The 26,078-nt window shown below is 37.3% G+C and overlaps 1 protein-coding gene across 5 annotated transcripts in view; it reads right to left on the reverse strand.

Moving 5' to 3' along the window:
- CDK8 (cyclin dependent kinase 8) overlaps window positions 1–23,887 on the reverse strand; it is a 132,884-nt gene extending 108,997 nt beyond the window's left edge. For all 5 annotated transcript variants that reach the window (XM_027835202.1, XM_027835201.1, XM_027835200.1 and 2 more), the window contains exon 1: window positions 23,687–23,887. In XM_027835202.1, coding sequence (XP_027691003.1) covers window positions 23,687–23,814 — 128 coding nt within the window. In that variant the 5' untranslated portion in view covers window positions 23,815–23,887. The remainder of the gene's footprint in view (window positions 1–23,686) is intronic.
- Between the last annotated feature and the right edge of the window lie 2,191 nt (window positions 23,888–26,078).

Consider the following 26,078-nt stretch of genomic DNA (forward strand, 5'->3'; position numbering starts at 1 on the left):
GAGCTTAGAACATGACATTACAGAAGGCAAAGAATATAAGCTGACCCAGCAAAAAATCCCACAGGAAAAAAAAAATAGACTTTTAATCAAACAGAGGAGTTCCAAGCATTCCTTCTGATAATTCCAGAACCTCACAGAAACGCTAACATACAAACACAAGGAATTAAGAGAAGCAAAAAAAGTAAATATGAACAAATGCTTACATTTTAATATCGGGAGATGATAGACATTTCTTGTCTGAACTCTATCATTATCAGGATCCATAGAGGGAGTCTAATTAGATAGGACTGTGTTCTGTTATGTTCATATGATATTAAAAGAATGGAAAGAGAGGGGAGGAGGAACACACAAGGAAGAGAGGGGAAAGAACAGTTAGGGAAAGTTATCTCACATAATCAGGGTACACAAGTAGAAATCTATACAAAGAAGGAAGAAAAGGGTGGGGTGAGGACTGGCTAACACTTAGAACTTCACTCTCATCTGAACTGGTCAAAGAAGGGAAAAATACACATATGCACACACACAGCTGGGTACACAAATAGGAGAGAAATTATAAAAAGGTATTTTCGACAGTATTAGTTGGCATTGCATGGCTTGAGGGCATGTGCGAGCACAAACTGGGCATGCTTTGTGTTCAGAACCCAAGGCTGCAGTGAAGTTGCATGATGCACCGTGGGCAAACACTGCCAGAAATACTTTGGATTCATTACATGATTTTTTTTTTTTTTTTTTTTTTTACTTTTTGGTGAGGCAATCCAGGGTAAGTGACTTGCCCAGGGTCACACAGCTAGTAAGTGTCATGTGTCTGAAACCGGATTTGAACTCAGGTCCTCCTCACTCCAAGGCCAGAGCTCTATCTACTGCGTCACCTAGCTGCCCAAATGTTCGATTTTTAATTAAGTTTTGATCAATGTGAGTTCAGAAACCTTTTACTGTTGCCAGATTTTTTGCAGTTGCAACCCACAGTTAAAGAAGCACCGCTAGACAATGAGATGCTGCTGAAGGTTCTTGAGCAGAGGACTAAAGCAGTCAGAACTGGACATGAGAAAGATGACTTGGAGAATGATGTTAAGGATGACCAGGAGAAGGGCAAAACAGGTCAGTGAGACCAACTGCTAGGTTATTACCCATATAAGAGCGGATGAGGGCCTGAATTAGGATGGTTATAATACTGAATGAAAAGAGACAGATAGAAAAGACAAAATGGAAGGGAGATGCCACAGGAATTAAGGTGAGGAATGAAGCAAATAAAGAAGTCAGATGACACTAAAATTTCAAGCCTGGGTAACTAGGAAGATGGTAGTGCCATGAAAAGTAACAAGGAAATTGGGAGTACGAGACAGTGAAGACGAATTGAGCATTAGAAACGTTAAGTTTTAGAGAAGAGTAGGATATCCAGGTGAAAATGTCTTACAAGCAGTTGGAAATATATTTCATGAGAGAAAAATACAGTGCTATATGATCTTGATTTGAAGACCACCATTACTTGTTTAAATGTGGACAAGGAAAGGGACATGGACTCTCATAATTTTAATTAAGTTTCAAACAGAATATACAAAATACAGAAGCACTGAAGACAACTAATCAACTGGATAAGTTACCCCCAAAATAACTATGCTGGATAAGAGAGTTTGAAATCAGCCCAGAAAGGATGGGTTGACTTGAAGAATAAAATTCTGAAGATGCAAAGAGAAACTATTTTAGTAAGGGAAAAGAATTTCTGAAGAAATCACTATGGATGCATAGAAGATTTCCCAACCAGTATAGTTTTTTAAAGATATGTGCAAATTAAATAAACACATAATCTGACTAGATGACTCAAAAGGAAAGATGGGAAAAGGTGAAAATGGTGAGAAATATATGGGCAAGTAGAGTTCAGGGGAAATAAATGAGAAAGAACAAAGATGGACAGGCTACACAGAAACCTCACTCCTTTATATCATGAACAATTTCTTTGAGAAAAAATTAGTAGTATTGGACACAGTATGCCCCAAATAATAACACATAAAAAGAAATACATTATGATTTAAAGAACAAAACTTTGTTATTTATATAGGGGTTATCTCTGTATGAACTATGTATAACAATTTGTCAGAACAAAGAACAAAATTAGTAAAAATCTTTTTTAAAAAGAAAGAAAAAATTAAGGCATACAATAGAAACAACTCAATCCTGAACTATTTAAACAATTAGCTAGCAATAAAAGATGGGAAATGAACATCAGAAATTACATCTAAATTGATTATAATAAATTGATAAAATTTAGTCAATATAAATATTGGCACAAGAAGATTCAAAGATTCCATAAAGTATCAGCAAACATCCAATTTATTTGTCACCAACACTGTCTTCCATTTACATAAACGCAATAAAACTTCATGGATACACTTTCACAGTGAACACTGGTATTTAATAGACTACCTCATTGTAAAGAGAAGAGACAGACAGAGATGTGACAAAGGCGATGTATGGTACAGAGTGCTGAACCAATCACAGATTTATTCTCTCCAAGCTAAACATTCACAATCAACAAAAGTAGCAGCCCCAAGACAATACAACAACCAAGAAACTTAGTATCAACAGATTAGAGCACTTCTCTTCACGTGAACAGTTTTTTGCTAACTTGGAGGGAAAGCTGAGCCAACACACAGTTGGCAATAGTGGCGCAGACAAGGAGTAGGCAGCTTTCAGAGATTTGGTATACAACACCACATTTACTCATCAGGGCCAGAGCACTCACAAACATCAAGATCAGTTTGATGAAAATTAAGGGAAAATGCAGAAGCTGGAAAACAAAAAAGAACACCACAAAGTTTACCAGTAGGATAATTTGTCTGTCTCTAAGAAAGCAGCATTTAATTCCATCAAAAGTTAAGTGCAAGTGAAGCTTAGAGAGATGCAGGATTCTCAGCTCATTAAGATGGAAGATGAAATCCAGTTTTACACTGATAATAACAATCTAAAGTGCTTTCATGATCTCCTGGAGGTTACTTAAGACCAATGGAGCATCTCAGCTACTTGGTGCTGATGGAGTCACACTGATTAGTGACAGACATGATCCTAGAAAGACAGGTTGAACACTTCCACGGTGTTCTCAAGAGATTATCATCAACCAATGCTGAAGCCATTGACCATATACCTCAGGTGGAAGTTAATTCCTCTCTAGCTGAACTTCCAATTGAAGAGGAGGTTTTCAATGCCATTAGGCTCCTCTTATATGGCAAAGCAACCAGTGCTGATTCTATTCCAACTGAGATTTACAAGGCAGGGGGTCCACTGCTCATATAAAAGCTGACTGAAATCTTCCTGATTATATTGCAAGAGGAGTTATCCCCCAGGAGTTCAAGAATGCCTCCACTGTCCATCTCTATAGAAGAAAAGGAAATAATCTGTCCTGTGACAATCAGGTGGTCTCTCTCTTAGTCATTGCTGGCAAAATTTTTGCCAGAATACTCCTTAACAGGCTGACCTTTCACCTCAAAGATGGTCATTTACCCAAGAGCCAGTGTGGCTTCAGAAAGGGCCAAGGAATTGTTGACATGTATTTGCTGCCTGATACTCTAAGAGAAATGCCAGAAGAACAGAGGTCTGCATAGAACCTTCATTGATTTGACCAAGACTTTTGAAATTGTCGATCATGAGGGCTTATGGAAGATCATGGCAAAATTTGGATGCCCAGAAAAGTTCATCAGTACACTGTACACTAGTCCCACAACAGCATGCTTGCATAGGTTATGGATAATGGATGATATTCTTGCATTTCCCAGTCACCAGTGGAGTGAAGCAGGGCTGTATGCTCGCTCCCATGCTTTTAGCATGATGTTTTCAGCAATGTTGTCAGATGTCTTCAACAAGGATGACAATGGCATCAAGGTCAGCTACCACAGTGATGATAAATTATTTAACTTGAAAAGGCCAAGACTAAAGTGGAGGGAGAGTTGGTGTACAACTTTTCATTCACAGATGACTATGCACTAAATGCAGCCTCTGAAGCTGAAATGCAACAGAGTATGGATCAATTCTCCTGCTTGTGCTAAATTTGGCCTGACAATTAACATCAACAAAATAGATGTTCTCTACTAGTCAGAACCACACCATCCATATAGGGAACCATTAGTTATAGCAAATAGAAGAATTCTGAATGCTGTGGATGAATTCACTTACTTTGGCAGTGTACTTTTCAGTGATGTATACATAGATGATGAGGTTGATGCATACATTGCCAGGGCTAGCTCAGTGTTCAGGAGGCTCCGAAGCAAAGTGTGGAAGAGAAGCGGTATTAGATGCCTACCAAACTGAAAATCTATAGAACCACTGTGCTGACCTCATTGTTGTATGCCCATGAAACCCGCACAGTATAACAGTACCATGCTAGGAAACTGAATTTCTTCCATTTGAATTGTCTTATGAAGACTCTGAAGATGAACCAATAAGATAAGGTACCAGACACTAAGGTCCTCTTTCAAACTGAACTGCCACGCATCCAAACTCTACTGCAGCGAGGACAACTCCAATGGGCTGGCCACCTTGTTCAAATGCCAAAAGAACCTTTGCCTAAAAGACTATCTTATGAAGAACTCACACCAGGCAAGCATTCACATGGAGGTCAGAAGAAGTCATATAAGCACACTATGAAGGTCTCTCTGAACAACTTTGGAATCGATAGTGAGACTTGGTAGACACTGACACAAGACCACGCAGCATGATACGTCTGCATCAAAGAAGGTGCTGTGCTCTATACTCGAAGCAGAATTGCAGCAGCTCAAAAGAAACGTGAGATGCACAAATTTAGAACTATCTCCACTCCAAATGTTCATTTGGACTATTTGTGCCCGACCTCTGGTAGAGCTTTCTGAGCTTATATTGGTCTGATCAGCCATAGTCAAACATGTACTACTTTGACCCCAACATAGTGATGTCATTTTGGTTCTCTCTGAGCTATAAGGACAACAACCATATGGCAACAAGCCACAGAAACAATGTCTGAAGAATTAAAAATGAATAACAGAGAGGAGCAGAATAGATATGAAAAGGTTACTACATATAACCAATAAAAAATTTAAAAGACAAAAGTAAAAGAAGTCATCAAAGAAATGCATGCTAGGAAGAGAAGATGGGCTGGTCATACAACAAAAGTGACAGGAAGACTGCTCCACTATAATAACCCTTACAATGTCAGGAAGAAATGAAGGAGGCCTCCAGCATGTTGAGTGAACCCTCCATTAAAAACTTAATGAAGGACATGAAGAGTCACACAGGATGGACAGGAATGGGTGGATTGCAATATGCATAACTGGAGAAAACTCCCTTACCAATGAGATCACAGACTCATTAGATTATATGCATAGAAGATTCAAGAAGCAAGAACAGGTATCAGAGGATTAAAGCAAAAGCAAGGAATGGTCCTTTAAGATTATTCTCAGAGGACTGATAAAGAAACAATAAAAAGAATAAAAGTGGCTAATTGGGAGAAGAGGAGGTCTAAAGGGATAAAACTACTGGTCAGAGTAAAAGGAACCATGAAGACTAACAGCAAAGATAAGGGAGAGTGGCTCAGTTGCTTCCATCTTCTCTGCCAAGAAGAATAACTTTTGTTAAACTAGAAAGGAGAGAACAAATATGATTAATAAGAAGTTGAAATCCAATATAAAGAGATAATGACCTTTAAATTCAAGTTATTTGGCCTATATGAACTATCTTTGAGCACTGAAAGAACTAGTGCAAGTTGAGCAACTGTATAATAGCTGAAAGATAGTGGAGAAGGGGAGAGCTATCACAGGACTGAGGAAAACCAAATGTTGTCCTGATCTTTTTTCTGAAGGAAAAAGAATAGAGTCTGAAAACTATAAGCCAGTAACCTAACTTTGACTCCTGGAAAAATTCTAAAATAAATTATTAATGAGATGCCTTAAAAAAAAAAGTGATGATCACAAAGCTAGAATGATTTCATGAAGAGTAGATCACACTAAGCTAACTTTATTCCTTTTTTGACAGGGCTACTAATTGGTAACAGGAATCTATAAATACAGTTTAATTAGATTTTGGAAAGACATTTGAGAAAGTAGATCATGCTATTCTGGCAAGGAGGGGAGAGGAATGCAACAAAATGCAAAGGCATGAGAGAGATAAACAATAGTACAAGATGAACTTTCAACTGGTTAAATGGCCAGATCCAGAGTAACTACTTCCATGTAAACTTGGAAGAAGGCTTCCTGTGAAACACACCAGGGATCTGTTTCACACTGTACTGTTTAACATTTTATTATTGATTTGGACAAAGACATCCTTCTCACATTTGCAGATCACAGACAGCAAGAGAGATAGCTAACATACTAGAAGATAGTCAGGATCAAAAAGTATCTTAATAGGCTAGAATATCTGTCATTGTATCTATGATGAAATAGAATAGGGATAAATGTGAGGTCTAAATGTGAGACCCTGAGCAAGTCGTCTAAGCTCTCAGTGGTCCTCAGCTCTATAAGACTATAAATTGCAGAGCAGGTACCAATTTGTACTGATAAAAGGGAGCCTCCTTATTAAGAGCTCCTTACACCAATGAAATCAAAGGATTGGTTTAAAAAAAAATCTTATTTTACTTTTGAACCTGGATTCAAAAATCAATTTCAGAAGATTCAGAGGTTGTAAAATGAAAACTCCAGAAATATTATAGCCAAATTCCAGAGCTCCCAGTTCAAGGAGAAAATACTGCAAGCCGTCAAAAAGAAACAATTCAAGTATCTTGGAACCACAGTCAGGATTACACAGGATTTAGCAGCTTCTACATTAAAGGATTGGAAAGTTTGGAATATGATATTCTAGATGGCAAAGGAGCTAGGATTGCCTCAAAGAATCACCTATCCAGTGAAATTGAGTATAATCCTTCAGAGGAAAAATGGAACTGCAATGACACAGGGGCCTTTCAAGCATTCCTGAGGAAAAAACCAGAGCTCAAGAGAAAAATCTGATTTTCAAATACAAGACTCAAAAGAAGTATAAAAAGATAAACAGGAAAGAGAAAACATAAGGGATTCAATAAGGTTAAATTATTTATATTCCTGCATGATGATACTTGGCACCTACACAAAAATTGGCCATATATTATAGCATAAAAACCTCACAATCAAATGCAGAAAAGTAGAAATATTAAATATATCCTTTTCAGATAACAATGTAATAAATATGACATTAAATAAGGGGTCATGGAAAGACAGATTAAAAATTAACTGGAAACTAAATAAGCTAATCTGAAAAAATGAATGGATCAAAGAACAAATCATAGAAACAATCAATAGTTTCATTAAAGAGAATAACAAATGCGACAACATACCAAAATTTATGGGATGCAGCCAAAGGGAAAAGTTATATCTCTTAACACTTACATCATTAAAATTGAGAAAGATCAGATTAATGAATTGGGCATGCAACTAAAAAAAATGAGAAAAAGAACAGATTAAAAATCCCCAATTAAACACCAAACTGGAAATTCTGAAAAATCAAAGGAGAGATTTTAAAAACTGAAAGTAAGAAAACCATTGAACTAATAAATAAAACTAGGAACTGGTTTTATGGAGGGGAAACAATAAAATAGATAAACCATTGGTTAATTTGATTTTTTTAAAAAAGAAGAAAATCAAATTACCAGTATCAAAAATGAAAAGGGTAAACTCACCATCAATGAAGAGGAAATTAAAACAATTACTGGGAGCTATTTTGCCCAATTATATGCCAATAAATCTGACAATCTAAGTTAAATGGATGAATATTTACAAAAGATATAAATCATCTAGATTAACAGAAGAGGAAATAGATTACTTAAATAATCCCACCTTAGAAAAAGAAATTGAACAAGCCATCAATGAACTCCCTAAGAAAAAATCCCCAGAGCCAAATGGATTCACAAGTGAATTTTACCAAACATTTAAGAACAATTAATTCCAATACTACATAAACTATATGAAAAATAGGCAAGAGAATCCTACTAAACTCCTTTTATAACACAAATATGGTGCTGATATCTAACCAAGAAGAGCCAAAACAGAGAAAGAAAACTCTCGACCAATTTTTCTAATGAATATTGATGCAAAAAATTTTAAATAAAATACTAGCAAGGAGATTGCAGTAATATATCACAAGGATCATACACTATGACCAGGTGGGATTTATACCAGGAATACAGGGCTGGTTCAATATTAGGAAACCTATCAGCTTAACTGACTATGCCAATAACAAAACTAGCAGAAATTGTACGATTATCTCAATAGATGCAAAAAAGGTTTTTGACAAAACACAACACCTACTCTTATTAAAAAAAAAAAAACTAGAGAGCATAGGAATAAATGAAGCTTTCTTTAAAAGGATAAGTAGTATCTATCTTAAAACCATCAGCAAGCATTATCTGTAATGAGGATAAACTAGAAGCCTTCCCAAAAAGATCAGGGGTGAAGCAAGGATGCCCATCATCACCACTATTATTTAATATTGTACTGAAATGTTAGCTACAGCAATTAAGAGGAAAAAAAAATTGAAGGAATCAGAACAGGCAACGAGGAAACAAAACTATCACTCTTTGCAGATGGTATGATGATATACTTAGAGAATCCCAGAGAATCAACTAAAAAACCTAGTTGAAATGATCAACAACTTTAGGAAAGTTGCAGGATATAAAATAAACCCACATAAGTCATCAGCATTTCTATATATTACCAACACAGTCCAAATACAAGAGACAGAAAGAGAAATTCCATTTAAAATAAGTGTAGACAATATAAAATACTTGGGAGTCTACTTGCCAAGACAAACTCAGGAACTATATGAACACAATCACAAAACACTTCACACAAATAAAAGTCAGATCTAAATAACTGAAAAAATAGTAATTGCTCTTGGGTAGGCAGAGTCAATACAATAAAAATGACAATTCTACCTAAATTAATTTACTTATTCAATACCATAACAACCAAACTGCCAAAAAATTATTTTATAGAACTAGAAAAAATAACAAAATTCATCTGGAAGAAAAGGCCAAGACTACCAAGGGAATTAATGGGGGACAAAACGTGAAGGAAGGTGGCTTAGCTGTACCAGATCTCAAACTGTATTACGAAGCAGTACCATCAAAACTATCTGGTACTGGCTAAGAAATAAGAGTGGTGGATCAATGAAATAGATTAGGTACACAATACCCAGTAGTAAATGGCCATAGTAATCTTGTATTTGATAAACCCAAAGACCTCAACTTTTGGGACAAGAACTCACTATTTCACAAAAACCGCTGGGAAAACCGGAAAACAATATGGCAGAAACTAGTATAGACCAACATCTCACACTGTATACCAAGATAAGGTCAAAATGGGTACATGATTTAGACATAAAGAGTAATATCATAAGCAAACTAGGAGATCATAGGATAGTTTACCTATCAGATCTATGGATAAGGGAAGAATTTAGGACCAAACAAGAGACAGCATTATGAGATATAAAATGGATAATTTTGATTATATTAAGTCAAAAAGGTTTTATATAAACGAAACCAAGATCAGAAGAAAAGGAGAAAGCTGGGGGGAGGGGAATTTTATATTAAGTTTCTCTGATAAAGACCTCATTTCTCAAATATATAGAGAATGACGTCAAATTTGTAAAAATACAAGTCATTTCCTTATTGATAAATGGGCAAAAAATATGTACAGGCAGTTTTCAGATGAAGAAATCAAAGCTTTCTATAGTCACATGAAAAAAATGTTCTAAATCACTATTGATTAGAAAAATGCAAATTAAAACAACTCTCAGGTCCACTTCACACCTATCAGACTAATATGACAGAAAAGGAAAATGGTAAATGTTGGAGGGGATGTGGGAAAATTGGAATACTAATGTTGTGAACTGATCCAACCATTCTGTAGAGCAATTTGGAACTATGCCCAAAGGACTATAAAACTCTGTATATTCTTTGATCTAGCAATACCACTACTAGGTCTGTATCCCAAAGAGATTTTTTAAAAAGAGAAATGGACCTATTTGTACAAAAAAATATTTATAGTGGCTCTTTTCATGGTGGCAAAAAATTAGAAATCAAGAAGGTGTCCATCAATTGGGGAATGGCTAAACAAGTTGTGGTTAATGAATGTAATGGAATACTTGTGTGCTCCAAGAAATGACAAGCAGGGGCAGCTAGGTGGCACAGTGGATAGAACACTGGCCCTGAAGTCAGGAGGACCTGAGTTCAAATTCGGCCTCAGACACATGACACTCACTAGCTGTGTGACTCGGGAGCAAGTCACTTAACCCCAATTGCCTCAAAAAAAAAAAAGAAAAGAAAAGAAAAGAAAGAAATGAAGAGCAGGATGATTTCAGAAAAACTTTTCATGAACTGATGCAAAGTGAAGTGAAGAGAATTACAACGCTGTACAGAATAAGAGCAATACAGTGTGATAATCAACTGTGAATGACCTATCTAGTCTCAGCAATACAATGATACAAGATAATTCCAAAGGATTCGTGACAAAAAATGTCATCCACCTCCAGAGAAAGAACTGATAAAGGCTGAATGCAAATCGAAGCATACTATTTTTCACTTTCTTTATTTTTTCTCATGGTGATTTGTTTGTTTGTTTTTGGTCTGTGTTTTCTTTTACATGACTAATATTTAAATGTTTCACATAATTACACATGTGTAACATATCACATTGCTTACCTTCTCAGGGAGGGCGGTGGGGGAGAATTTAGAGCTCAAAATTTTCTTAAAGTGTTAAAAATAGTTTTTATATGCAATTGGGAAAAATAATAAAATAGTATTTAAAATAGTATTATTTATTATATGGGATAGCTCGGAGGAGGAAAGGGAAGATGCAGGGGGAAAACATGGTAATGTACATGTATTTTTTATTGATGTCTTTCATTTTTTACCACTATGCACAGGAGATATAATTCCAAACAATCAGGAATAGACACAACTGCAAAAGATAGATAACTGATTACATAAAACTAAAAAGTTTTTGTATTGTCAAAACTGATGCACCTAGGATAAGAAGGGAAGTGGCTGAAAGGGGAAAAAAATTTTAGTAAATTTCTCATATGACATAAAACTTCATTGTTCAAAGATAACAAAAAATGGAGAGGCAATGTTGGAGGGTTTGTGGAAAGACAGGCATTCGAATACACTACTGGTTGAAAATATGAAATGGCACAACCCTTCTGAAAAACAATTTGGTATTATTCTATGAAATAGACTAAAACATTCATACCTTTTGATCCAAAGATCTCACTGCTAGGCACATAACAGTGAGAGGAGGTGAAAGAAAGACCCAAATACACCTAAATATTTAAATCAAAACCACTCATAGTAGCAAAGAAGTGGAAACAAAATAGATACCTATTAATTGGGGAATAACTAAAACAATTATGGTATGTTAATGTACCAAAATATTACTTCTCCATAACAAGTGACTATAACACTGAGAACCACAGGAAGACTTGTGTGAACTCAAAGAACCACAAAAAAAAGAAAGAAATTTAACGCTATGTAAATTATAATGACTAAGTTTGACCCCGAAAAGAGGAGAAGATATACCCCCCTCCCTTTTGTGCAGAAGAGGGGGCACTATTGGATATGGTATGCTACATATACTGTCAGATTCCATTTATGTGTTCATTGATTAGTTGTGCTGAACTGCCTTTTTTTTTAAAAAACCCCTATGCTTTCTCTGTTAAAAGGAATGGCTCTCTAGAGAGAATGAATGAAGTATATTTGGAAATGAAGTTGATATAAAAACAAAGACATCCATAAAAAAATTTTAATAGAGTAAAGTGAGCACATGTGTATTTGGCCACGAAATGTTCCATTAAAAACTTGGAATCTTATCTTTAAATCAAAAAAGCATCAATAAAAATGAGAATAAAAATTTAATAACATTAAAATTGCATGTAAACTGGATTTCTATAATTTAAATAGTATTTTAAATGAAAAAGGTTGCTCATTAAGTGTTCTTTTGTAAAGATTTGTACCACCTAATTTACCTGTTCCATGGGATCAAAATTTTATATGCACTATTTGGTTTCCTTAAAATAAAACATTTCAACACATAACTTCATAAATACCATAATATCCTGAATAATTTTGAATAGTAATGTCAAAAATTTTTATATCAACACAAACAACAAAATCCAATTCTTTTTAATTTCACAGACAAACAGTGACTTCAGAGGAGGATAAACGTATTTAAAAGCCTAAGTCATGAGACAATTCTCAGCTTGGATTGCTCCCTGGTAGAATTCATAGACTCGGAGTCTATGGCCTTAGACTCTGAGTTTAAAGGCCTTAAATGAATAGAAGATGAGTAATTAAAGACTGTTCTACAACCCCTCACAGGAAAATGAACTTGAGTGAATCTTAAGCAATGTTCTTTTACATCCAATATCAAGAAGGAACTTGAATCAAATTAAACATCAGTTTGGGTCAAGTTTGGTTCAGAAAACATTGATGTTGTGATTATTCTTTGTTTTTTTTTTTTTCATGAGGCAATTGAGGTTAAATGACTTGCCCAGAGTCACACAGCTAGTGAGTGTTATGTGTCTGAGGCCACATTTGAATTCAGGTCCTCCTGACTCCAGAGCTAGTGCTCTATCCACTGCTCCATCTAGCTGCCCCATGATTATTCTTTGTTTTTGTTAAGAGTATTATTTTTGTATGGGCAGGTAGGTGGAACAGTGGAGAGAGTACCCAGCCCTGGACCCAGGATGACCTGAATTCAAATGATCTCAGACACTTACTAGCTGTGTGACCCTGGGCAAGTCATTTAACCCTGTTTGCCTCAGTTCCCCATCTGTAAAAGGAGCTAGAGAAGGAAATGGCAAACTACTCCAGTATATTTGCTGAGAACACCTCAAATAGAGTCACTGAGAGTTGGACACCACTGAAACAATGCACCACAACATTTTTGTTTTCTTCCTTATCCCATAAAAACATATTAACTGTATATATGTATGGATTTTAAGTTTATTTCACCTATCATGTTTGAGTATTGTTATCTATTTATTCAAAAGGAAAATCATAGCTTAACTTTTAGAAAAAACAATATATATATATATGATCTCAATTTAAACTAGTTTATTAGGCATTTTTTTAAAAATCCTTTATTCTAGCTTGTTTGGTTTGTTTTTTTTTTAGAGTTGTTACAGTTTTTGTTTCACAATCTAAGTCATTCAATCCTTGGCATCAAAGCATTATATCAAACTTTTCTCCTCCATGAGATATAAGAGTGCTTAACTTTTTTTATTATCTTAGGGTAATTTCCTAAATTTTAATGAAGAAACTGAGGCCCAGAGATAAGTGAGATACCTAAGGTCACACAGATATTAAGTAACAACTATGAGATTTAAACTCAGATCCTCAGAATCCAAATTCCATACTCTTTCCACTACATCACAAAAACTTTCAACTCATGAAAAGTAGTTTTATGAGGTAATCATTGAAAAGGGAATGAAAATAGTTCTACTGGGGGAAGGGGGAGGCAGGCCTCTCTAAAACTCTTTTTCCAATGAGCTAGGGAAGGCTTTGAAAAATTGGTAAAATCAGAATCTATTAGAATCATCTGGTTCATCAGATTGAAAGGGAAAGGTATTCTCCAAATAAGATATAGCCTGAGATATAGCTCAAAGGAAAAGGTATAATAATCTGTCAAAGGAATGAATAAACATGACAGACAAAAGCAAAAAGAAGGCCTATAAAGTAGAGGACATGAGAAGGGGGCAATCAGATAAATCAGCATCAAACAGAGGGAAAGAATCTTGGCAAAAAAAATATTCCCAAGACAGGGCATATGTTCAAAACAACAGGTGATAAACTTCTGGCAAATTCCGACAATATTAAGAAATGCCTTGGCAGTAGAGAATAGTACTAAAAGTTGAGTCTAATGAAAAGGAGACCGGTATTACTCCAGGGAAACACAAAAATGAAAGGTATTTACCTAGACTAAAAACATGTATTAATGAAAAAAGGATCAAGTGCTACTCTGAAAAGGGTAAGAATGGGGTGGGAGGAAGAAGTAGTTTTAATACCTTATAACACCAGCAAAACGGGGGGAAGAATCCAAAGAATCACCCAAGAGTATTTATTAAGTACCTACTAGATGCTAGGCACTGGGTTGGGTGTTAAGGATACAAAGATAAAAACTCAAATCACTGCCTTCAAAGAGTTTACAATGCTTCAGTGGAAACACATTGGACACACTTAAATAATATAAAATATAGCCAAAGTAATGTCAAAAGCTCAAAAGGACTGGATTTGACAAATAAAACTAAATCTTTTTTTAAAGGGGGCATTGGGGGGCAGGAGGAAGGAATGAGGAAGGAAACATAGAAAGGGAAAGAAAAAGAAAACACAAGCAATCAAAAATGCTTTGATGTAGGCAATCCTCAATCTTACAAATGTTACAAAAGTTTATTTGTAATTATTCCTTTGTAACTCATAGAAACAATATTAACACATAGTGGTTAAGTTCCCAGCAAGTCCTCAGCTTATTTAACTCATAGTTCCAGAACAGTAATAGTGCTATAGCTTTTATTATTCTAACAGGAAAATCACCCCAATTCCCAAGTAGGAATTTGGGGTGCCCAGAAGACACTGTTATAGCCCTACTTGTTAAAATAATGTCCTACTACATGTACTCAAATTCCATGGAAGAAAGTATTTCTCTTCCCCATCCCAGTACAGTCTTGTCACCCTTCTACTTCCAGAGTATCAAAAAGAACTGGCTTCTACCTAACTTAACTATCCTTAAATGGGACACTTATATCTTGGGGACTGCCTATGATAGAAACCTACTACACTCACAGAGAGACCTTAATTGCATGTAAACAAAAAAGGACCTTGGCAGAAAATGAAGTTTGCAAAAGGGCCTTACTTTTAATCTAAGGGACAAACTCCCAGGGACAGGGATCAAGGACTGAGAATACCTTGCATGAACTAAGTCTTTAAAGTTTGTTCAAATGACTAAAATTTACTCAGTAATACTACTGTAACATAAAAAATGATAAAAATGAAGCATACAAGGAGGCATGGGAAGACTGACACAAAGTGAAGAAAACATGATTGGGAATACATATATATGACCATGACAATGTGAATGGAAACATCCAAATCAAAACTGAATTCTGGGTAGTTTGTCTTCCGAAAGATATGAGAATGCACCTCCTGCCCATCCCTGCACTGGCAAACTGTGGAAGGAGAACATAGAATATACTATTATATCTGTTTGATGTATTAGTTAGTTTTGCTAAACTTATAGTTTTTATTACTCTTATTAATCTAATTATAATAGCTAATACTAATACCTATTATGTGCCAGGCATTGCTCTAAACACTTATAAATATCTTATTTTATCCTCACAACAATCCTAGGAAGTAGGTTCTGTTATCATCCCCATTTTATTGTTGAGGAAACTGAAACAAACAGAGGTTGAGTGATTTGTCCAAGGTGACACAGCTAGTACTTGTCTGAGGCCTGATTTGAACCCAGGTTTTCCGCTCTCCATGCCTAGTACTCTCATCCACTGCACCCCCCATTGCACTCTATGTTCTTTATTCCTTGTTGTAATGAGTAGTTCTTTGGGTGGAAGAGTAAGAAATATATTGGGACACATAGGGGAAACAAAAGATATCAGTAAAAAAAAATTTTTTTTTTTTTAAAAAACCTCTGTTAAGAAGCTGTTCTTCAGGAGTGCTTCTAAGAAATGCTATCTTCAGGGCAGGTAGATGGCACAGTGGATAGCACACTGGCCCTAGATTCAGAAAGACCTGAGTTCAAATCTGACCTCAGACACTTGACACTTACTAGCTGTGTGACCCTGGGCAAGGCACTTCACCCCACTGTCCCGCAAAAAAAAAAAAAAAGCTATCTTCTGAGTAGCAGAAATTGCTCTGGGGAAAAAAAAAACAAACCATGACCCACATATGTAAGAGTTAATTTATTATAATTTAATTTGCCAGTCTCCTTTGCTTCAAAAAAAAAAGAAAAGAAAAAAAACAAAAGCAGTAGCCACAAAGCAAAACCCTCAGTAGCACAAAGAATGTAAAATGTTCTCAATTGTAAAAAGGTAAAATGTGTTGAGGAAATCCTAGAATCATAGAATCCCACTCTCAGAAACCTAGTCCTTTAGAATGAATGTATTCTAAAACCTTCCCTACTAGTGGTCATCTTCAACTTCTATATTTCTGCAGAGATATTCACTACCTTCTGACCCAGCCCATCACGTTTTTTTGTATAGCTCTAATTATTAGGAAGTTTTTCTTCAGGCTTCCCTGAAGCTTTCACCTATTACACCCAGTTCTACCCACTAAAGCAAAGCCCATTCCGACTACAGGACAATACTTCAAACACCAGAAACAGTCATTCCCATTCACCCCAGAGTCTTCTCTTCTGTAGATCAAACATCCCCAGCTCCTCCAGCCAATCTTTACATGGCACTCTTTCGATTCCCCTCACAATCCAGATCAATCAAGAGCAGATGAGCTCCAGTTTATCAATACAACTGTCCAATAAAGTCATTTGGGGCTAAGTACTAATAATGGAGGAAGAAACGTCTCTTCAAGGAGTTGCGACTTGAATTTAGCCTTCAAGGGAACTAGGAATTCCAAGAAAATAAAGGTAAGGAAGGAGAGTATTTCAGGGATGAGGGACAGGTGGTACAAAGGCAGAAGATGGAATTTCATGTAACAGGCATAAAAAGTATATCCATTTGGCTAGAGAAGAAATAATGTAAAATACGTCTGCAAAAGACTACAGTAAGATTGTAAAGAGTTTTAATGAAAAACAATACAGAAGCAACAGGGAGCCACTGAAGCTTCTTAAATTAAGGGAGTAGCAGGGTGAGACCCTAGGAGTGAGAAATGTTAATTTGGAAGCCATGTCAAGTACAGATTGAAGAGAAGACTGAAAGTAGGAAGACAAAATAGAAGACTTCTGCAATAGTTCAAGTAAGAGGTGAGGAAGGCCTGGGTGATGATGGCTGTGAGTGGAGAGAAGGGGACAGATGTCAGATATATTGTAGAGACAGAATAAGACTTATCAACTGATTGGATATAAGGAGTGAGGAAGAATAGAACATCAGGGATGACACCAATCTTGAGAACCTAGGTGACTAGGAGAATAGTGTTTCCCTTAACAGAAATAAAGTTAAAAAGAAGGTTGAGTTTAAAGGAAAAGATAATGGGCTGTTCTGATCTTGTTGAGTTTGAGATGCCTATATAACAGCTAAGTGGAGATGTCTGAAGGGATGAGATTAGAAGTTCAAGAGTTTAGGGCTGGTGATGTAGGTCTGGAGGTCATCAACACAGTGATAATTGATAAAAATGAAACATGTTAAGATCACAGAGAGAAAGGAGACAAAAATAAAAAGGAGAAGGGGGGAAAGCTTAGGACACAGCTTCAATGTATGGAGGCCATAAATGAAAATCCAGAAAAGAATACCGAAAAAGTGTGGTCAGCCTGTCAAGAAGAGAACCAGGAGAAAGCAGTGTCAGGAAAGAGAACCTACCTAAAAAGAGGAAATACTCAACAGTATCAAAAACACTATGGAGAAGATTAAAAAAAAAAATAAGGACTAAAAGAAAGGGCCACTGGATCTTAGCAATTAGAATTGTTAGTTACCTTAGTGAGAGCTGTTTCAATCAAGTGGAAAAGTCAGAAACCAGAACTGAGTAGAAAATTAGTAAGTACAGGCAACAAATGTAGAATGAATGTAGATTCTGTTGCTGTTCAGTCATTTTTCAGTTGTGTCCAACTCTTTGTGACCCTATTTGGGATTTCTTGGCAAAGATGCTGGGAGTGATTTGCCATTTCCTTCTCCTGCTCATTTTACAGATGAGGAAACTGAAGCAAATGGGGGGTAGGGGGAGGGGTGTTAAGTGACTTGTCCAGAATCACACAACTAGTAAGTGTCTGAGGCCAGATTTGAAAACAGGAAGATGATAGCCCTTTTCTATTAGATGAGCAGTGAAAGAAAAAAGAAAGAGGACAAAATCGTGAGAGGATAGCAAGGTCAAATAAAGTTTAACTCCAAATAGTTAAGGAAGTTATTGGTCATATGAGAACAAAACTTTAAACCAAGGAGATTTATCAACCAACAGGAAGTAAATGGAAAGAGAACTTGAATGGGAAGCAAAAAAGCTGGGATCTAGTTCTGACTCTGTCACTTATCTCCATTATATAACCCTAAGCAAGCCACTTCCCCTCTCAACCTCAGTTTTCTCATTTATAAAATGAGGGGGCTAAACTATGATATGTAAGGTCCCCTCCAGCTCTACAAGTTGGTAAGATAACTTTTACGGTCCCTTCCAGCTCTTATGAATTATAAGCTTACTTCAGTATTTCAAGGACCTATAATGTAATCAGTAGTGGTGCTTCCTTTCCCAATATAAATCACAACCTTTCTATACTTCCTCTGCATGAACTGCTATGCCAAAGAATGCACCACTCTGCAGCCAATCTGATGATGATCCTCTCCACACTTATCTAGGCCAGTCCTTGAACAGATATAAAGTCTGTCATTGGGCTACTATCCAAAGTTCTTCCAAAATGGTACATCCTCTAAGAGATTGCATTCCACTGTCAAAGCCTTGGAGAACCATGGTCACATCATAACATAGTAAAAAAAAAAATAATAATTTTTAATCCAGTATATAAAGAGAAGTTGAAAATTAAGGAGAGAGACAATCTTAAGGGGAAGACTCCCTGAGAAAACAGGAAGGGAAAGGACCACAGCAACAACTATTGGCCAAAAGGGCCATCTCATTTTCTGAAAAGATCAAAAGATGAGAAGTAGTTCAGGACAGATGACCTCAATTTCTTCAGTAAAATATAAAACAAAGTCATCTGATGACAGGGAGGGGATATGGCAGGGTAGATGGCTTAAGAGGTGATGATATAGAATAGCCACCGTGAGAAACGTGACAGAGTAAATCAAGAAGAGTAAAAAGATTATAGTTGCAGCAGTTAGGGAGAGTTGAGACTGAAAAACCTAAATATGTAACAAACTCAATCTATTACAGTTGTGATTTCCTCTAGCTGCACTGAATAGGAAAAGAGAAAGCAGATGGTAGCTTGGGATCTGGAAAGGAATAAGTAACAGAGTACAATGCATTGACTGTGGAGTCACAAGCTATGGGTTCAAATCCTACTGCTGACACTTGGATGAGCTGTTTAACTTCTCTAGACTTCATCTGTAAAACGAGAAGGTTAGACCAGGTATATCCTGAGGTCTCTTCCAGCTCTAGATCTATCCATCGTTCAATTAGTAAACATTTATTAAGCACCTACTATGTGCCAGGCACTGTGCTAAGTGCTGGTGAAACAAAAAGAGGCAAAAGACAATCCTTGTCCTCAAGCAACACATAAGATCAGGGACCTATGATCCTACACTAATGAGGCAAGGGACTCAAGGGTGCAGCATAAAATTAGACTGCTTAACTAAGGCAGACTTTTTAAAAAGGACATACCTACATGCTGACACCTTTCCATTTGATCATCCCAAGGAACAAGAGTCATGAGCAAATGAATCACTGAGCAGTACAACAAAAGGCAGTTAGTTACCGAGTCCTGAATTGAAAAGATCCCAGGGCAGCTTCTTAAAAACTTAATGGCAGCAGCAAGGCAGCAGCAGCATGCATCTGTTTGCCACAAGAGCCAAAGAATGTCAATTCCAGATTTCAGAAACGCTATGAAACAAATTGCTAATAATTAGAAAACAGGTATCTCCTTTGGAGTCAGCAATAGCCTATGTCCCAATATGAGACTAAGGTCACCATGGACATAAAATAGAAGACAGTTATGCAAGACTGTCTACTGTATGCCTCATAAAATCCCAAATTTAACAGCTGCTGAATTTTATCTCACCTTGCAAAAAATGTTTTATCTTGTATACACAGAGTTTTATGCTACTTTTTAATCTCCAGAAGTTTTCTTTTTCCATTAGAATTTATAACTTTCAGTCTTAAACTAATTATCTTCACCAAAACTGTTTTTGATTGAAAAGTGCTATAAGTAATTAGCATTATGATCCTAGGTCCTAAGCGTAAAGATTCCAAGAATAGTTCAAGAACACATAAAAATATATACCAGTTTACTCAATCTAATTACACAAGCTAAGAGAAAGCATATAATTAATTCTGTGTTAGGAAATATAGATGTGTATGTACACATACACACACATATACACACATGCATACATATATTTTCCATGACATATAAAGAATACGGAATCTTCCAAGAACAATTTTAACTATGAATATTTATATTAATGCTATTATGCTAATTCATAAGTAGCCCTACTAATCTTCAAAAATACCTTGAAAGAATTTTTCTTAACATTTGACTACTCAAAAAAATTTTTTTGAATTATGTGCTATTTACTTTCTCAGGAAACCCATAATATTAAGGCAACCTACTAAAAGAAATATGTTAAGAGATGAAAATCTTATCATAAAAGGACATTTTAAATCCCATAAATGATCTGGTATTAAACAGAGTTCAGACTTTTAAACCCACAATCCCAGCATGTCTGCTGCTGCACATATTTCCGCATTTTAAAAACAAACTGGATTTAGTTGCCTAAACTTTGTACACAGTACATGCAACTGACCTAAGAAGCCACCCACAAAGTTGGTATCCAGACAGAAAGAACACTACCTTATTTATATTGACAATGGGCACAAATTATTTCAAAGTTTACTATGCATTTATGTAACACTTAATTTTGAACTCTTTCTGAGATTATCTAAAACTAACTCAATTATAAGGAGCTCTTTCCCCTAAAATACATATTAAGAATTTTCTATTGTTTGCTTCACTATTAGTCCCCAAAATCCAAGCTTAGCAGATTGTTTAACTTATACAACTTGTCACATGACAGAATGGTGACACAAATTTTTAAAAAAAAAAGCATAATATATTTCATTCCAAAAAAGTGTGATTATTGAAGAAAATCCTTGCTGATTTGCTTTAGTGCAGATAGGTACACCAATCATCTGTATTTCATAAGAATAATCTGATATAAGAGCTATGATTTAATTCTAATTGCATTTTAACAGGTGTTAAAATATCTAAACAAAACTAATTTTATTTTACTGTACACAGTAAAGATAAATTTTCACAGCAATATCCACTTTTTCAAATTTGTGCCTATCATTTGCTGAGTTCCTTCATCATGTTGAGTTCCTTGATCATGAATATGCACTAAGTGAATTGATAATAATTAATAAACAAAAATTAGTTAATCATCTTTATTTTATTAAAAAATTTAATGGCTGTAGAATTTGCATCACTAAGATCAAGGGTAAATTACATACATTACATTAAATAGACATAAAAATAAAAGAATAACTTCAGAGACAAGACTATATTTTACCAGAACAAGCCAAAAGAGAAAAATAGATCTCTGGAAAAAATGAAACAATCTTAGGTTAAAATCTGATATTCAATACATTTTTAAAAGCTCATCATATAAACAAAAGGAATCTCAAAGAATTTTAAATAAAAATTTCCCTTTGAAAACAATATTCCTTATGTTACAAGAAAAAATTTTAAAAAACAATTTATACAAGGCATTCTTTTAAAAACTGTTTTTAAATTACGGTATTTTTAAAATTTTTTTGAAATAGCTTAAAATAAAACATGACAAGACATAAAAACACGTTGAAAAGTATCTCCTTCAAACATACAGTAATACAATTGGCTTAATAAAATGTGTAATCATAGTTAAAGTAAATTTGCATATTTATATTAGCATACATTGGCAATTTCTGAAAATGTAGCTGGTTCCTCTTAAGAAATAAAAGATTATAGTCACTAGAACTTTATAAAATGAGTGACAATTTGATCAAACAACCTCATTTTCTAATTTCCTGGGGTTCAAAATATTATTAATTTCTCTGAACTTATATACTATTGGGGAGAGGAGTTTTTGGAAAAATGTCTGTGAAAATTAATCAAGTATGATTTGTAAAATGCACATACTCTTCTGATCATATTTTAATGAAAAATCTAATTAGACAACAGAATAAGAACCATATCCAGAAACTAATTTCTTAAATGTCACTGAACTGTTCTGTTTTTAAAAGAGGGGGGATTTTAAATATATTCAATAAACAGTATCAAGTTTTTAAATCCCTCCAGACTGACTGCAGACACATAAAAAGCTTTACTGCTACAAAAAATTGCTTAAGTATATATACAAATCAGAAACTATGGCACTTTTCCTCATGGGCTTTCTATTTCACATTCTTTTTGAAAGGAATTTCAATAAAGGTAAGAAAAATGTTGAATAAGCACTTTCTCTTCAATATCCAGAATACTCAAATTGTTTTTAATTGTTAAAATATTCTAAGATGACTTATTTCAGCTTTGTCAAAAGCTTCCTATTTCTGTGCTGACATTCTTGATTGATCCATCACATTCTGCTTTCTAAAAATAAAGAATTAAGTTGCCCAATTTTTAATATTAAGTAGTAAATAGTCAAAAATGATGGGAATATGCAAGTATTCCTATGTTGATTTTCAATAAAATTCCAAAGCTTATATAACAGAACTTGAATAGTCTCTTCCCAACAATTCCAAGTGGAACGCAGGCTAGGAAGATATTTACTCATGGAAAAGAAAATAGGGAGCTAATCAAATACATTTTTTCACCCCAACTGACAACTGCCTTCTCTTTTGTCGATGTTATAAAATATTCTGTCTACTGACAAAGAGAAAAGGGAGTATTTCACTTGTCAGTTTGAGTAGCTATATTGAGAGGATTACTAGTCACAGATTTAATTAAGTTATGTACAAGAAAGATTTTTTTTCAAGTAAATGGACTATTTAAAGTTCACTTCCAGCTCCTAAATTTGGGGAGGGGGGGATGGCTAGGCATACAACATAGTCCCTATTTGTCACTACTCTCTCTCCACCACCCACCCTGCACCAAACCCCCATTGTTCTATGTAAAAACTCACTGCTTCTCTATGGGCTAATGAAATCTAAATGGCAAGTGCCACATACACATAGGAGATGATCCTAGTAATCAACTCCCGCTATCAACATTTACTTGCCGCCTTCCTTCCAAGAAATAAAACCCTAATTTAAAGGTAAAAACGATTACAAACTGGTTGGGGGGGGAGTGTGGGAGGGAGAGAGAGAGAGAGAGAGAGAGAGAGAGGATCCCAGCTGCCCTTAAACTGCACCACTCTCCAGACTGATGGATGTCACTCGGGAGGGGGATGGTAAAGTCCCCAGAATGGTAACCACCGGCATAATAATGCAACTTATAAAATCCATTTCGCCGCCCTTTCAATAGAAGCTCTTCTGCTGAAACCCTTTTTCAAAAAGCAAAGCATCCTGAAGGGGTAGAGACTCCCCTCTCCTTATTTGGCACCACCACCCCTCTACCCCCGGTGGAAATAAACACAAGCCGCACCTGGGATTCTGGATATTTCAGATTCCTCATTCAACCACCCCTCTCCCCACAGACCCGGCTAATGGGGACCAGGAAGAATGGGCGGAGAGGGGGCCCGGCAGAGGCCAGCGGGGTGACACGGACGCCCCCCACCCCCCGCCCGAGCGCCTGCCCCGGCCGTCCCTCCCTCCGGCCTGTGGGAGCGCACCCGGGCAGGCACGCACCCTGGCACACGCACCCTGGCACACGCACGGCGCACTCACCCATCTTTCCTCTTGGCTTTGTAGACGTGACCGTAAGTGCCTCGGCCAACTTTGCAGCCCTCGTATTCAAACAGGTCCTCGACCCGCTCCCGCTCGCTGCTGAGCTTCACTTTGAAGTCATAGTCCATTGTCACAGCCTCCGGGCAGGCGGGCGGGCGGGGAGAGGCTCCGGGTCCGGGGTCAGGGCCGGGGTCCGGGGGGGAGCAGAGGCAGCCGCGGTCCCCGGGATCCCGCCTGCTTCACGCCCGCCGGCGGCGGCACCACCCCGGCTGATGCAGGAAGAGGAGGAGGAGGAGGCCCCGCGCCGGAGCCGGGGACATCCAGCGGAGGGGCGAGGGACGGGCGAGAGACGGAGCCGGAGGCGCTCCCGCCCGGGGAGGGGAGCGAAGGGGAAGGGGCCGCGGCCCGCAGCCGGAGCCGCTCTCGGTCCTCGTCCCCGGGCTGGCTGGGGCGGCGGCGGCTGCAGCTGCTGCCGCTCTCCTCTGCCTCTCCTTCCTCCTCCTCCTCCTCCTCCTCTCCCTCACACACTCACTCCCTCTCTCACCCACTCACACACACACTTACCCACTCACACACGCAAGCACACTCACCCAGAGAGGCAGCCGCACAACACAACAGCCGGTATCTGCACACACATACACACACACACACACATACATACACTCACACACACGCGCGCACACACACACGCACACGCACACACACACACACACACACAAACACACAGAGGGAGAGAGAGGGAGAGCGAGACCGGAGGGGAGGGGGAAATCACTGAACGCGGCCGCGGCTGTCGCAAAAAAACGTCGCAAACCCTCAGGTTTCCTTCTCCTCCTTCTCTTCCTCCTCCTCGTTCTCCTCCTCCCCCGCCCCGACTGCTCTCGGCCTCAGAGCTCGCTGCCCCTCGCGGCGACACCCGAGCCTCACGGAGCCGGTGGAGTGAGAGTATGAGCTAGCCGGCAAACCCCAGCTGCTGCCGGGCCGACCACGTGGACTGGTCCGAGGCGCTGGGACTACGACTCCCAGAAAGCAGCAGGCTCCTCCTCCCCTCCAGCTCCCACCCCCTTTCGTGACTCCGCCCCAGAAGGGAAGTTTTTGTTGCATCCTGGGATTTGTAGTCGTCGCCAGGATTATGTGCCTGTATGCAGTAGGAAAGAACCTTAGCAGGAAGTGAGGAAATAGGCATTTATTTGGTACTATGTGCCAAGCGCTTTACAAATACTATCTCATTTAATCCTCACAACAAAATGGGGATCATAATACCACCCACTTCCCAGAGAATGATTGTGAGGATCAATTTACAATATTTGTAAAGCTTAGCATAGTGCTTATGAGATATTACTAAAGCTTACCACAGTTGCCTGGCACATAGGAAGCGCTATAAGCTATTGTTATTATTACCCTCATTTTACAATTGTTGAAATTGAGGCAGACTGAGGTTAAGGGTCTTGCCCAAAGTCACATAGCTGGTAACTGTCTGCGGTTGAATTTGAACTCAGGTCTTGCTGCCTCCAGACCAAGTGCTTTATCTACTGAACTAGCTTACTGTCACTCCAGACATTAGAGAGATGATGAAAATAAGGTCCAGTGTCTTGCCCAAAGTAGAGTCAAACCCTGTCCCAGATATTTCCTGGCTATGTGACCCTGGGTAAGTCACACCTCTGTGCTTCAGTTTTCTCTTTTGTAAAAAATAGAGACTGGCCTCAGTGTTCCCTTCTAGCTCTAAATCTACATTCCTATGAATCAAAATATAATAAAAGCTCATAGTCTATTATTATAGTTATTATACCAAACTATTATAGTTATTATTGTTTTACCCATATCATAGTTAACCAAGAACATTCCTAAAAACCGGTCTGGCAAGGTTGATAGTGCAAATATTATTTGCCTTTTTTATAGTTGAAAAAAAAAATGAAGCTCCATGGTGTCATTCTCCAATGCCTTCATAACGTGATGTGACCCTGTCTTCATAAAGTCTATGCCAGTGGAGCACAATATCTGGCAGTTTCTGCCATCATGGAAAGGCTTCCAACATGGCAAGGACAATAGACTGTTTATCCTTTTTAAAGACCATCATAGCTATATATAGGGAGGCTCAGTACCAATAAACACACTTCTTGTTGTTGAATTTTTCGGCCATGGCAACCTATGAACCAAAAAAAAAAAAAAAAAGATCAAACAGTCCTCAGTCTTGTGCTGCCCCCTTCTGCTTCTGCTGTGAGGGTGACAGAGTTGTGCGGGGGGGGGGGGGGGGGGGGAAATGGTTCTATGAATCACACAGCTATAAACATTAATTTAACTATTAAGACTCTGTTAGATCCTTATCCAATGGCCAACTACTAAAGGAACTGGATCATAGCAATTTTGACTTGTCACTATCGATGGAACCAGAAGA

This window comes from Vombatus ursinus, unplaced genomic scaffold (assembly GCF_900497805.2).
Source record: "Vombatus ursinus unplaced genomic scaffold, bare-nosed wombat genome assembly UNPS02014813.1, whole genome shotgun sequence".
Taxonomy (NCBI): Eukaryota; Metazoa; Chordata; class Mammalia; order Diprotodontia; family Vombatidae; genus Vombatus; species Vombatus ursinus.